The sequence below is a fragment of the Notothenia rossii genome, assembly GCF_949606895.1.
Source record: "Notothenia rossii genome assembly, chromosome: 10".
In the NCBI taxonomy this organism is placed as follows: Eukaryota; Metazoa; Chordata; class Actinopteri; order Perciformes; family Nototheniidae; genus Notothenia; species Notothenia rossii.
In genome coordinates this window covers 60,398,458-60,412,752 of record NC_136908.1, presented here as the reverse complement: position 1 = coordinate 60,412,752, position 14,295 = coordinate 60,398,458, and the positions used below count along the sequence as shown (strand labels likewise).

The 14,295-nt window shown below is 41.7% G+C and overlaps 1 protein-coding gene across 1 annotated transcript in view; it reads left to right on the top strand.

Annotated features, from left to right (window-relative positions):
* The window catches only part of LOC307021509 (thioredoxin reductase 1, cytoplasmic-like), an 18,546-nt gene extending 4,285 nt beyond the window's left edge, over positions 1-14,261 (top strand). Inside the window, exons 6-15 of the mRNA XM_079653696.1 lie at positions 2,733-2,848; positions 4,049-4,274; positions 4,352-4,385; positions 5,270-5,364; positions 5,607-5,683; positions 5,882-6,035; positions 6,711-6,818; positions 7,029-7,124; positions 9,856-9,990; positions 11,795-14,261. Coding sequence (XP_079509822.1) covers positions 2,733-2,848; positions 4,049-4,274; positions 4,352-4,385; positions 5,270-5,364; positions 5,607-5,683; positions 5,882-6,035; positions 6,711-6,818; positions 7,029-7,124; positions 9,856-9,990; positions 11,795-11,860 — 1,107 coding nt within the window. The 3' untranslated portion in view covers positions 11,861-14,261. The remainder of the gene's footprint in view (positions 1-2,732; positions 2,849-4,048; positions 4,275-4,351; positions 4,386-5,269; positions 5,365-5,606; positions 5,684-5,881; positions 6,036-6,710; positions 6,819-7,028; positions 7,125-9,855; positions 9,991-11,794) is intronic.
* Positions 14,262-14,295: the final 34 nt, after the last annotated feature.

Genomic DNA, 14,295 nt, shown 5'->3' with positions numbered 1-14,295 from the left:
AATATTTGTTTACATAAATTGTGATCAAAACGTTTGAGACCCACTGTGATAATTTAGACTAAAGTGAACTATCTACTCAGAGTCCTTTACCTCACTGAGCCTCTCAGTCTGACAGGAGAGCTCACCCTCCACATTATTGTAGAAACAGCTTCTTATATCCGTTAGCGCAGCAGAAGCTAACAACCTTCCCCGCCGGTACCGGTGCACCCCCTCTCTCTATCTATCTATCTCTCTCGCTCTCTCTCACGCTGGCTGTGAGCTGCGTGCGCCTGATAAGCCAACATCCCCCACTTTCATCACTTACAGCGCCCATCGTACGGGGCAAATGGAAAATGTAACCGGGGTGAAAAGGGTGTTATCTTTACTTAATTATGAATGTTGTTACATCAAGGCTGAAAATTCATTTTTTTTGTATTATATTTGTATTTAATCTTGTGGAAGTGCAGATCCCCTGTCCTCCACCAGGGGGTGCTGCAGCACCCTCAGCACCCCTACTTCCCACGGCCCTGGACACTACATACTGATATACACCTGAACATCAGCAGGAGAGGACTCTTTAAAGTAGAGACACTACATACTGATATACACCTGAACATCAGCAGGAGAGGACTCTTTAAAGTAGAGACACTACATACTGATATACACCTGAACATCAGCAGGAGAGGACTCTTTAAAGTAGAGACACTACATACTGACATACACCTGAACATCAGCAGGAGAGGACTCTTTAAAGTAGAGACACTACATACTGATATACACCTGAACATCAGCAGGAGAGGACTCTTTAAAGTAGAGACACTACATACTGATATACACCTGAACATCAGCAGGAGAGGACTCTTTAAAGTAGAGACACTACATACTGATATACACCTGAACATCAGCAGGAGAGGACTCTTTAAAGTAGAGACACTACATACTGATATACACCTGAACATCAGCAGGAGAGGACTCTTTAAAGTAGAGACACTACATACTGATATACACCTGAACATCAGCAGGAGAGGACTCTTTAAAGTAGAGACACTACATACTGACATACACCTGAACATCAGCAGGAGAGGACTCTTTAAAGTAGAGACACTACATACTGATATACACCTGAACATCAGCAGGAGAGGACTCTTTAAAGTAGAGACACTACATACTGATATACACCTGAACAACAGCAGGAGAGGACTCATTAAAGTAGAGACACTACATACTGACATACACCTGAACATCAGCAGGAGAGGACTCTTTAAAGTAGACACTACATACTGATATACACCTGAACATCAGCAGGAGAGGACTCTTTAAAGTAGAGACACTACATACTGATATACACCTGAACATCAGCAGGAGAGGACTCTTTAAAGTAGAGACACTACATACTGATATACACCTGAACATCAGCAGGAGAGGACTCTTTAAAGTAGAGACACTACATACTGATATACACTTGAACATCAGCAGGAGAGGACTCTTTAAAGTAGAGACACTACATACTGATATACACCTGAACATCAGCAGGAGAGGACTCTTTAAAGTAGAGACACTACATACTGATATACACCTGAACATCAGCAGGAGAGGACTCTTTAAAGTAGAGACACTACATACTGATATACACCTGAACATCAACAGGAGAGGACTCTTTAAAGTAGAGACACCACATACTGATATACACCTGAACATCAGAAGGAGAGGACTCTTTAAAGTAGAGACACTACATACTGATATACACCTGAACATCAACAGGAGAGGACTCTTTAAAGTAGAGACACTACATACTGATATACACCTGAACATCAGCAGGAGAGGACTCTTTAAAGTAGAGACACTACATACTGATATACACCTGAACATCAGCAGGAGAGGACTCTTTAAAGTAGAGACACTACATACTGATATACACCTGAACATCAACAGGAGAGGACTCTTTAAAGTAGAGACACCACATACTGATATACACCTGAACATCAGAAGGAGAGGACTCTTTAAAGTAGAGACACTACATACTGATATACACCTGAACATCAACAGGAGAGGACTCTTTAAAGTAGAGACACCACATACTGATATACACCTGAACATCAGAAGGAGAGGACTCTTTAAAGTAGAGACACTACATACTGATATACACCTGAACATCAACAGGAGAGGACTCTTTAAAGTAGAGACACTACATACTGATATACACCTGAACATCAGCAGGAGAGGACTCTTTAAAGTAGAGACACTACATACTGATATACACCTGAACATCAGCAGGAGAGGACTCTTTAAAGTAGAGACACTACATACTGATATACACCTGAACATCAGCAGGAGAGGACTCTTTAAAGTAGAGACACTACATACTGATATACACCTGAACATCAGCGGGAGAGGACTCTTTAAAGTAGAGACACTACATACTGATATACACCTGAACATCAGCAGGAGAGGACTCTTTAAAGTAGAGACACTACATACACCTGAACATCAGCAGGAGAGGACTCTTTAAAGTAGAGACACTACAGACTGATATACACCTGAACATCAGCAGGAGAGGACTCTTTAAAGTAGAGACACTACATATTGATATACACCTGAACATCAGCTTTTTGTTTACATTTAATATTTGTTGTCTTATTTGTTGAGTTCAACTTCGCTAGCTTAAATGTTAATAGAAAAACCAGCTATAGGAAGAATCTACAATATTTGCAACATCGCTGAGATATGCTTTTTTCTTGTTTGTGTTGAATCAGGTGACAGAAGTGAACGGGAGGAAGAGGCGTCTGAAAGCAGAGATCATCGTCATCGCTACCGGAGACAGACCTCAGTATCTGGACATACCTGGGGCCAGAGAGCACTGCGTGACCAGGTCAACCAGCACTCAAACATTACATTGTGCCCCGATAAAAGCTCTTTAAAAAAATAGTACTTTGACTCCACTACATTTATTTAATCCCTTTAGTTACTTCACAGATGTGGATGAATGATGGTAAATCTAATCAAGTGTTAAATCAGACTTTAGTTCCACCTGGAGTAAATCCACAAGCTACCCTGCAGTATACAAAGTCATTCAGACTAGCTGCACCTTTAGCAGCTTTGAGAACACTTTCATGATCAATCATTATAAAATATATCATATATATTATTCTGAAATGGACCAATCTGCACAACGACTACTTTCACTGTTGCTACTTTCACTATATTTTGATGAGAATACTTTTCTACTTTTACTTGAGGGACATTTTGAATGCAGGACTTTTACTGTAACAGAGTATTCCTACACTCTGGTACTTCTACTTTTACTCAAGTACAAGATCTAAGTACTTCTACTTTTACTCAAGTACAAGATCTGAGTACTTCTACTTTTACTCAAGTACAAGACCTGAGTACTTCTACTTTTACTCAAGAACAAGATCTGAGTACTTTTATTCAAGTACAAGATCTGAGTACTTCTACTTTTACTCAAGTACAAGATCTGAGTACTTCTACTTTTACTCAAGTACAAGATCTGGGTACTTCTACTTTTACTCAAGAACAAGATCTGAGTACTTTTATTCAAGTACAAGATCTGAGTACTTCTACTTTTACTCAAGTACAAGATCTGAGTACTTTTATTCAAGTACAAGATCTGAGTACTTCTACTTTTACTCAAGTACAAGACCTGAGTACTTTTATTCAAGTACAAGATCTGAGTACTTCTACTTTTACTCAAGTACACGATCTGAGTACTTCTACTTTTACTCAAGTACACGATCTGAGTACTTCTACTTTTACTCAAGTACAAGATCTGAGTACTTCTACTTTTACTCAAGTACAAGATCTGAGTACTTTTATTCAAGTACAAGATCTGAGTACTTCTACTTTTACTCAAGTACAAGATCTGAGTACTTTTATTCAAGTACAAGATCTGAGTACTTCTACTTTTACTCAAGTACACGATCTGAGTACTTCTACTTTTACTCAAGTACACGATCTGAGTACTTCTACTTTTACTCAAGTACACGATCTGAGTACTTCTCCCACCTATACCACCTTATAAATAGAGTCTTCCTCGCCCTCTCCCCCACAGTGAGGACCTCCTCTCCCTGCCTCACCCTCCAGGTCGGACCCTGGTTGTGGGCGGGTCTTCTGAGGGTTTGGAGTTCGCTGACTTCCTGTTTGGCCTCGGCCTGCCGGTGACCGTCCTCCTGCAGCCGGGCCTGCTGCCGGGGTTTGATCAGAAGATGGCAGAGAAGATAGAAAACCACATGATCGTCAGTGGAGTGGAAACGCTTCACAAGTGTACACTCGCCAAGGTAATGAAAAGGAAAAGACAGGAAGGATTCTAACTTGAAGTGAGCTTTCTTTAAATGTTGTTTTGCTTCTCTGTCAGGTGGAGAAGACTGAAGCTAAGGAGGACGTTTCAGGTAAGGCAACTGATAACATTTCTTATTAGATTACATTTAGATTAGGTTCAAGTTTATTTTCATTGCACAGTACAACGAATACAAGTGCATGAGGTTTCAATAAGCACACATATCAGATCAATATAGATAAATGTATAAATATGAATACATGTCTTTTGATAAGGTGCAGGGTTTAAGCATATATAAGTTAAATATATCTGGAGAATGTTACATAGAATAATACATTTGAAGAAATGGCTGTGATACAAATAGTTTAGAGGCGAAATGCACTGATGTGATGGTAGTATTGTGCGTTTATAAACCTCATACAGTGAATCTTACAAGCCCTTCATGCCATAAAGCTCCACACACACACACACACACACACACACACACACACACACACACACACACACACACACACACACACACACACACACACACACACACACACACACACACACACACACACACACACACACACACACACACACACACACACACACACACACACACACACACGCACACACACACACACACACACGTACACACACACTCCCCCACATACACCATGCTGCTTCTATAAATATTTACTAGAGCACCAAATGAAGATGAATCCACTGCTGAACAAAGGCGGCACGAAATCCACTATTTCCTCCGCTTTGAAGATCATTTATCACAAACTGCAGTGACCCGCTGTTTAAGGGGTTGGTAAGCCATTTTTAAACAAGTGAAACTTTATCTGTGAGCAGTTTTCAAAGCCACAGGCAGCATAGGGAAGTAATGAGATAGATTTTGTGAATTATGGGAATAGAAATGTACCTTTGGGGTCTGAAACTGGCAGCAATTTACAAGTGAATTAAGTTATAACCAGATTAGGTACGTTACATATTCTATTCCATTAGGTGGTTCTTCAACATCAACACAGTCTTCTAAGGGGCGACTTCGTGTCACCATCATCACCGCAGAAGGCCAAACTGAACAGAGAGACTTTGACACGGTACGCTTCTACATCCTTGTATTTCCACATGTATATGTTTTACTTTTTTAAAATTTCTATTTGAGATGTTTACATTTTGGATTGTTTATTTCTAGTCTTTTAATTTCTCTTATGTGCAATGCCTTTTTGCTTTATGCTGCTGCAACGCAAACATTTCTTATCTTATGTTATCATATCTTATCCTATTAGTTACAATCGTCATTTCTTCAGGACAACATCCCGGTGTGTCTCTGTGTGTTCAGGTGCTGCTCAGCGTTGGAAGAAAAGCCTCCACTAGTGACCTTGGTCTGGAGTGTGTTGGAGTGCAGTGCAGCCCAGAGTGTGTTAAGCCTCTCCTCTCTCACTCTGAGCCAGATGTTTGCACAGCATGTCCTTCTTTATTTGTATTTACTTGCACTGTTTTATTTGTTCTATGTCCTATATATGTGTTGCACTGTGACCAACGTTTTTCATTGAACTGTCTACAATGTAGCTAATGTGCTCATGACAGTTCCTGTGTGTTTCATCTGTGCCGCAGTGGCAGGATCCTGGTGAACGAGAGGGATCAGACCGATGTGGATCATATTTACGCCGTCGGATCAGTGCAGCATGGACGCCCCTCCACCACCGGCCTCGCAGTGCATGCTGGGACGCTGCTGGCCCGTCGGCTCTTCAGAGAAGACACCACCTTGGTACACACTTTGTGCATTCGGTTTGATGACCAAGTTTACGTTGTGTTTTGTTGGATTTTTTTTTACTTTTTCCGGTGGATTTTTTAAAGTGTGGTTGTGATCCAGAAGCTGCATATGAGACAATGAGTCTGACTTTATTTGAGCTAATCTAACGTGTCATCCACAGTGTGATTATTACACCAATGTTCCCATACGTGTGTGTGAGGTTAGTGTTCAGTTGTGTGTGTGTGTGTGTGTGTGTGTGTGTGTGTGTGTGTGTGTGTGTGTGTGTGTGTGTGTGTGTGTGTGTGTGTGTGTGTGTGTGTGTGTGTGTGTGTGTGTGTGTGTGTGTGTATGTGTGTGTGTGTGTGTGTGTGAGGTGTTCAGCAGTGAATGTGAGAGTATTTCAGAAGTGTGTGTGCAAGCCAGATGTTTTCAGTAGTGTGTGTGCGAGGTTAGTTTGAATTTTGGCCTAAACGGACCCTCATGACCCACCTTGGTACACACTTTGTACTTCTTTGCATAATTTTAACCCTAAAACTATTGATCTTATGACCAAGTTTGTGTTGTGTTTTGTTGGATTCTTTTAATGCATTTAGAGTTTTTTCGTTTTTGAAATGGTGGTTGTGATTCAGATGCTGCATACGAGACAATAAAGTTGACATTATTGGAGCTAATCTAACGTATCATTCACAGTGTGATTACACCAATGTTCCCATTGTTGTGCTGACTCAAATGGAGTATGCTGCCTGTGGTCTGACTGAGGAGAAGGCCAATACAACATTTGGAGAAGCCAGTGTCGAGGTACAGACACACACACACACACACACACACACACGCACGCACGCACGCACGCACGCACGCACACACACACACACACACACACACACACACACACACACACACACACACACACACACACACACACACACACACACACACACACACACACACACACACACACACACACACACACACACACACTCTAAATTCTAAATGTCCTTCCTCCTGCAGGTGTATCACAGCTACTACTGGCCGTTGGAGTGGGAACTTCCTGCTCGGAATAAATACTCCTGCTACGTGAAAGTCATCTGCCACATCCCTGACCAGGTAGGATTAAAACATTTTAAATGCTGCTCTAATCAATATTTAAAAATAGCAATTGACCCAAAAGCTTTGCGTTGTGTAAAGAGTGATAAAAACTCAACAGTTCACTTTGGCTTTTTAGGTGTCTTCAGCTCTTAGTTTTTGGTTTAAGTCCCCAAAATAATATCACATTATGTCAGGGTATTTTTGCCATAACCGTATTCCTGACATTATACAAAAAATACTGGAAAATTATTATATTTTTTATTTCAAGAGCATACTATTTTAACAACACTACAATATAGTATAATGTAACACTTTGTCTTCAAACAAGTATTGAATTTCAGAATAAGCTTAAAATTCTGTTTCAAATACAAAAACAACAAAACATAATTAACCACAAATCTTAAGTGCACTTTTAAACAGCCTTAAAATACAAAATATTTACCCTTAAATCTGATTTTAACCTCCAAAATAGTTATTTATTTGTACACCCTGGAATTTCTCCACCATCACTATGTGACGGACTAATTAGTGAAATAAGGTGAGGAGCATAATGAAGAAGTATTGCCTGATCCAATATAAAGTGCTCCTCCTGCATGTGATTAGATATCACCATCTAATCATATCTAACATCTAATATGTAAATGAAGCCCCCGCACACTTCGCCTCTCTCAGCTATAATCAGATTCTTTGTTTTTTCTCCTGAGATATTTAATCATTATGCCTCAAAGTGTGCAATAGTTCTCCCCGCATTATTCCACCCACAGCTTCGTCATATTTGTAGCCCTTTCCACCGTTGATTTGGCTCACATCGAGGTAACTGCATTTCAGAAGGCCTCTCTGCCAACTGCTGGTAACTGTGTTAATATCCTCATTATCACTTTATTCCCTGGCTGGGTCACAATTAAAATACAATGCCGACATTTAAAGCATTTGAAGAACAGAGGCTTGACTTAAAGGTCCCCTATTATACTGTTTTTCATCAATATATTATAGGTCTCAGATATATACAAAACGTGTATCTGAAGTGTTGAAACACCAAACAGATCATTGCAGCATTACCCATAATCCCCTCTGTTTCAGACCTGTTTCAAAAGTTCAGATTTTCTGTCTGTTAGTTTAGATGAAAATAAGGAGCCCCTCCCCACGCCCCTCTGAGAGACATTTGGTTAAAAGCACACAATAGGTGCTTTCACACCAAGTACTTTGCCGTACTTAGTTCATCAGAACTCTTTAGCTCTGATGAACTAAAGAGCAGATCGCGTTCACACCGGAATAAGTCCCTGAGGGAGGATTAGGCAAATGAAGCCGCTGACGTCACTTCGTCTTCTCAAATCAAATCAAATGAAGTTTTATTTCTACAGCACATTTTTAAAACGATTTTTGGTCGAGCCAAAGTGCTGCTTTGGGTTTACTGGCAGGCCGCAAACAACTTTGGGACTGGGACTCCCAGCAGCTTCTACTGAAGCCTTCCGAGTAAATCGCCAGAACTCATCACTCCACCGCTCCCATGTTTTTTCTTGTTTTGCCATAAGTTAGTCTCTCTCCATTGGTGCGAGGGGCTAATGCTAATGCTAATAATGCTAATGCCAGCAAATATAATGGTGGCTTCACAAAACGTTTCCAAATTTTACGGGGCGTGGTTTGCAATCCGCCCAGCCAATCAGAACTGGGAACTTTTTTCTCCCCAGGAAAGTACCTGCTCTCTAGCAGGGACTGAAAAGGGGGTAAAAGTTCTCATGAACTAAGGTCTCTTTTTGGTGTGAACGCAAAATCCCAGGAACTATCGGAAATAAAAGGTAAAAGTACTCCGGTGTGAATGCTCTAAGGTGGGGGGGGGTTACCTTGGTTGGTGATTGGCTAATGGTTACACAAGCCATGTCGTTATGACATCACAAAGTGGCCAAAATCTGATCAGCTCATTTTCAGACAGGTTTTTATAGAAATGGATCAAAAAGAGAGAGAATCTTTGTTCCTGAAACTTTCAGAGTCTCTTTCCACAGAGGGGACACATGTTGATGTAGAAGAGACATGAAGAAGAGGGGACACATGTTGATGTAGAAGAGACATGAAGAAGAGGGGACACATGTTGATGTAGAAGAGACATGGAGAAGAGGGGACACATGTTGATGTAGAAGAGACATGAAGAAGAGGGGACACATGTTGATGTAGAAGAGACATGAAGAAGAGGGGACACATGTTGATGTAGAAGAGACATGGAGAAGAGGGGACACATGTTGATGTAGAAGAGACATGGAGAAGAGGGGACACATGTTGATGTAGAAGAGACATGAAGAAGAGGGGACACATGCTGATGTAGAAGAGACATGAAGAAGAGGGGACACATGTTGATGTAGAAGAGACATGAAGAAGAGGGGACACATGTTGATGTAGAAGAGACATGAAGAAGAGGGGACACATGTTGATGTAGAAGAGACATGTAGAAGAGGGGACACATGTTGATGTAGAAGAGACATGAAGAAGTGGATTTTGCACAATAGGTGACCTTTAAAGAACAGAAGCTCGACTTGAACAATGACTTTGCCGTTAAGGAACTTAAATGGACATAGATATATATATATTTTTTCGGACCCAGTGTAGATATGATTCACAAGCTATTTAACTGGGATGGTTTTGGGATGTGATGTTGGCGATCCAGCTTCAGACTCAGAGACTTTTCGTGTCTAACATGACATTGCTTCTCTGATTTAAACTTTAGTGAACCCCCGTATAACCTGCTGTTTCTCCACAGGAGCGAGTGCTTGGTGTCCACGTCCTGGGCCCGAACGCTGGAGACATCCTCCAAGGCTTCGTCGCAGCGATGAAATGTGGACTCACCAAACAACAGCTGGACGCCACAGTGGGCCTCCAACCCGGGTCCGCCCAGGTCAGAGTCCTTCACCGTCTGCAGCATTCTTCCACACTTTTGCATAAAAACAGCTGCACTATGACGGCTATTAAAGGGATATTAAAGTGGAGTAGTATAAGGTACTTTTTCATAGTTGGTGTACAGTAATAGGTGTCAATATATGTATTTTAGCCACCTGAAAATGCAGTCGCAGTGTATGCAATATTTACTTCCTTTTTGACCACTCTTGCTTGCCATAAGATTACTCTTTTCAACATGGAACTGTAGTCGTTATCTATGATCTTGCTAAGGCAATATCATTTTTAAAAAACATACATTTTCCCCCACAGTAAGGAGGAATTGCTGGTATACCTCCACCAGTTACACATATTAAATAACCAATAGATGATATGGTAGGCCAAGCAATGTGAGTTACATTTCTTATTATTTCAATGGACTCTGGTTGATTTGGGGAAAGTTAGAAAGAGTCTCAAAGAAAAGTAAGGCATTGAAAGTCGTTCTGAATATGAAGTGGCTAAAATAAGTTTTCCCACAACCCCGTCCACAGAATTACGTTGATTTACTTATCTGTCTTTACTCCTGTCTACTTTTTTTTAACCCAACCAACCTCCATCAACTTAATCCAATCACTGACTATGAAAAATACCCCACTTCTAACAATCTGCACCATCCCTTCAAAGCACAATATGGCGACCTGCTGCTTTTGACAACGATACATTTCCCCCCCAGCCGCATTAATTCCCTGTCACCTCCACTATGTCCAGTCTCGCTCTGTTCACACTGTGCTGAGACGTCCGTTTTGAGATATTACCATGTGTAGGCCTTGGAAAAAGCTTGAGTGTCTGGGGTCAATGCCAGAGCAGCAGATTCAAATGAGTTTCCTGCTTTGAATGCTGCCCTTCTGAATTATTCATAGCAATATTTAATAAACCTCTCCGTGGAGACTGACCTCGCAGTACATGAGCGGGTTAATACTCAACACTTTATAAACTTAATTAATAAGGCTTTGAATCTGGTGTTAAATAGAGGTCCTGGCAATGTCAGCTAAGAAAGGGTTTTGAGATGCAGTTCAATGGTTCATCGCAGATCCCGCTAGACTGATTGATCCTGTTATTGATGCTCTGAGGGAAGCTGTAATCAACCTTTAATGACTGCATGATTTACAGGTTAGAGTTTTTAGATTTAAATCACTTAAAGGACACATTACTATACTCATTTTCAGGTTTCATATCAGTATGTAGTGTCTCTACTTTAAAGAGTCCTCTCCTGCTGATGTTCAGGTGTATATCAGTATGTAGTGTCTCTACTTTAAAGAGTCCTCTCCTGCTGATGTTCAGGTGTATATCAGTATGTAGTGTCTCTACTTTAAAGAGTCCTCTCCTGCTGATGTTCAGGTGTATATCAGTATGTAGTGTCTCTACTTTAAAGAGTCCTCTCCTGCTGATGTTCAGGTGTATATCAGTATTTAGTGTCTCTACTTTAAAGAGTCCTCTCCTGCTGATGTTCTGGTGTATATCAGTATGTAGTGTCTCTTCTTTAGTCTTTGCAGACCATTAACATGCACAAAAACCTATATTTAACACGCTGCAGGAATAGGAACAATTCAAAAATCATAATATGGCCTCTTTAAACTAGTCTGTGAGTATCATATATTCATCCTAATACGACATAAGGCCGTTTGTACTCCAGATCTGAAAGCCAATATTTCATGATTTAGTCTCAGATTTCCAACTTTCACACGTTACTGAATAATACATGTGTTTATACTTGTGTAGTATTTTATCCCATTCTCACACACTGATACCGTGTCTCTTTGTTGCAGGTGTTCAGCTCATTGACGGAAACCCAGCGCATGACTGAGGCCTTGATGATGAGAGGAAACTGCTGAGGTTAGCCCCCTGCTGTCAATCACAGTTGCCTATAGCAACAGTGTAAGACAGCAGGGAGCAAGGCCGGATTAGTACCTCCAGGGGCCCCTGGGCACTGAGAACTCCTGCCCCCACCCCCCCCAATATTTAGAATTTTCCGTCAATCTGGCATGTCAAATCGCACACCTATTTGTCAAAAGCAGGGACGAAGCCACATATACCTCATTCACAACAACGGTGTTTCAGGCCCGGTTCGGAGCTGGAGCTTGAAAAGAGCTGGGTTTTCCTCTTCACACCGCAGCGGAGCAGCCTCTTAGCTCCGGAATCCGGTTCATTTCGAGCACCAAAAAATTGTCCGGCTAGAGCAAAAGCACCACATACGTCACGCTTACGTCGAGGCGGGGCAGGGGCAGGGGTGGGATCAACTCCTGAACAACAACAAAAAGCCCATGTTTTATCCAGTTTGTACACAACGATGGAGAAACTTAACAAGCAGCAGTGGTCCACTGAAGAGACCAGCTACCTACTGGGAATCTGGTCTTCTGAAGAGGTACAGAGGAAGCTGGAGCACAATCAGCTGTGAGGGGGTTTCCACGCGGTTTGGCTTTATGAAGCAGGCACGCAAACGGTTACGTCATGACGCAAACGATGACGCAATGACGCAGCACCAGTCGGACTCTGGGCGGTGTGAAAAGAGCCGGAGCTAAACCGAAGAACCGGTTCTGAACCTGAAAAGCTCTAGCACGGAGCTTGAACCGGAGTTGCGTTGGTGTGAATGAGGTAATAGTCCAACCAAAGTAGGTCTAGCCTTTTGCCCTCTCAGTCAAAAATCACAAGACAAAGATACAATGGATAAGATCTCAAGACAGTGTATGGCTCAAGAAGACCTAGGTAATATCAATCAAAACCTCAGAACAGCACCCCACTCAATGCCAACATATGACTGGCTGGCTGTACAAGTACACAAGGAGTTCTATTTGTCACAAACATCGAGAGTTACAAAAGTAAAATATGTAGTGAAATTGTGTGGTTGGGGTGGGGCTGTGATTCGGCTATACACCGCCGCCGCGTAGTAATAAAGTTGAGCGCATACATAGTGAGACCTACAGTACAGAGACCTACAGTAATTTGATCCTATGGAAAAGCTGTGTTATTTATGGCGAAGTGTGAGTGTCATTTAAAACAATGTATGATGAGGGGAGGTTGTGCCCGAAGAAAAAAAAAAAAAAAAACGAGGGCCCTCTTTGCTCAAGGGCCCCTCGGCACTTACCCAGGTTGCCCATATGGTTAATCCGGCCTTGGCAGGGAGGTATATGACGTGTTTTAGCGGCAGTTTGGCTTTCTCACCATCCAATGACGTCCTCACCTGCATCCTGTCCTGCAGGCGGGCGAGGACTGATGACACTGTGCCTGACACACGTCTCGCTTTCTGCTTTTAGGTTTTGTTTACACTTTTTCCCAATCAATGGCTTTGTGCGTAGCTTCGAAATACGGAGTACAGAACCATCGATTCGCTTAAAATTTACGGACGATAAGAAGCTCCCCAAGGTTCTGCCTGAAAGTCTCTGTAAGCTTTACTCTAGCTGAGTTTCTACAGGCTGCAGGAGAGTGATAAGGCTCCAGGACTGGATGCATTTAAATGGAGTTAAAGCTCAGGATTATATTCTTTCCATGACGTGGTTTTACAGCCTTATTTTCATGTAATGAACTAGAAGGGGGTTATGGAATTACCCAAATAAATAGTGCTTATTGGCGAATGCTCTCACTTTAATGTATGCATACGGAGTTTTTAATGAGATACTAGGCCAGCGTTTGTTTGTGAGTTTGTGATTCGCTCTATTGTTTGCTTTCCCTCTTTTATATTCTCTCTCTGCCTCTGAGCACAGTGACGCTCTTAAAACAACAGTTAAATATTCATGCAGGGCATTAAACTAAGTGTCTCATACAAACTAATGCAGGACTGGAGTGCGGATATTTCATAAAAGCATGTCGCTGAAGGCTCCACACTCTGCATACCTCTGGTTCGTGCAAGAAGGTCATTTGTTTCTTTGTGTGTTGCAGCCCATTCATCCCATGTCAACATGCATTATACTGTTGCTTGCTTAACATTGTTGCTATTAAATGCACATTCTCTTTAGAGGTTATCCTCCAGACCACCTTCTGATTCTCTGACCTGCTTGTAAGACGGATATCCTAATTCCAGAAAGTGCATTATCTCTCAGCGTGTGCATGAAACAGCCATTAATGCATCATTTGATGACTGTGTGTAAGGTTAAGAAGCTGCTTGGAGGTCTAGCGATCAATCACTGCCTTGCTCTTGGACAGAGTTGACCTGAGTGTCCTGTAGCACCACTAGATGGCACTGTGGCTGTATGTGGAATATAAGAGAGCAATGTGGGAAATAAATACAAATAACGCTGATGCAGCAATGTGTGGGTTAATGAAACACATTACA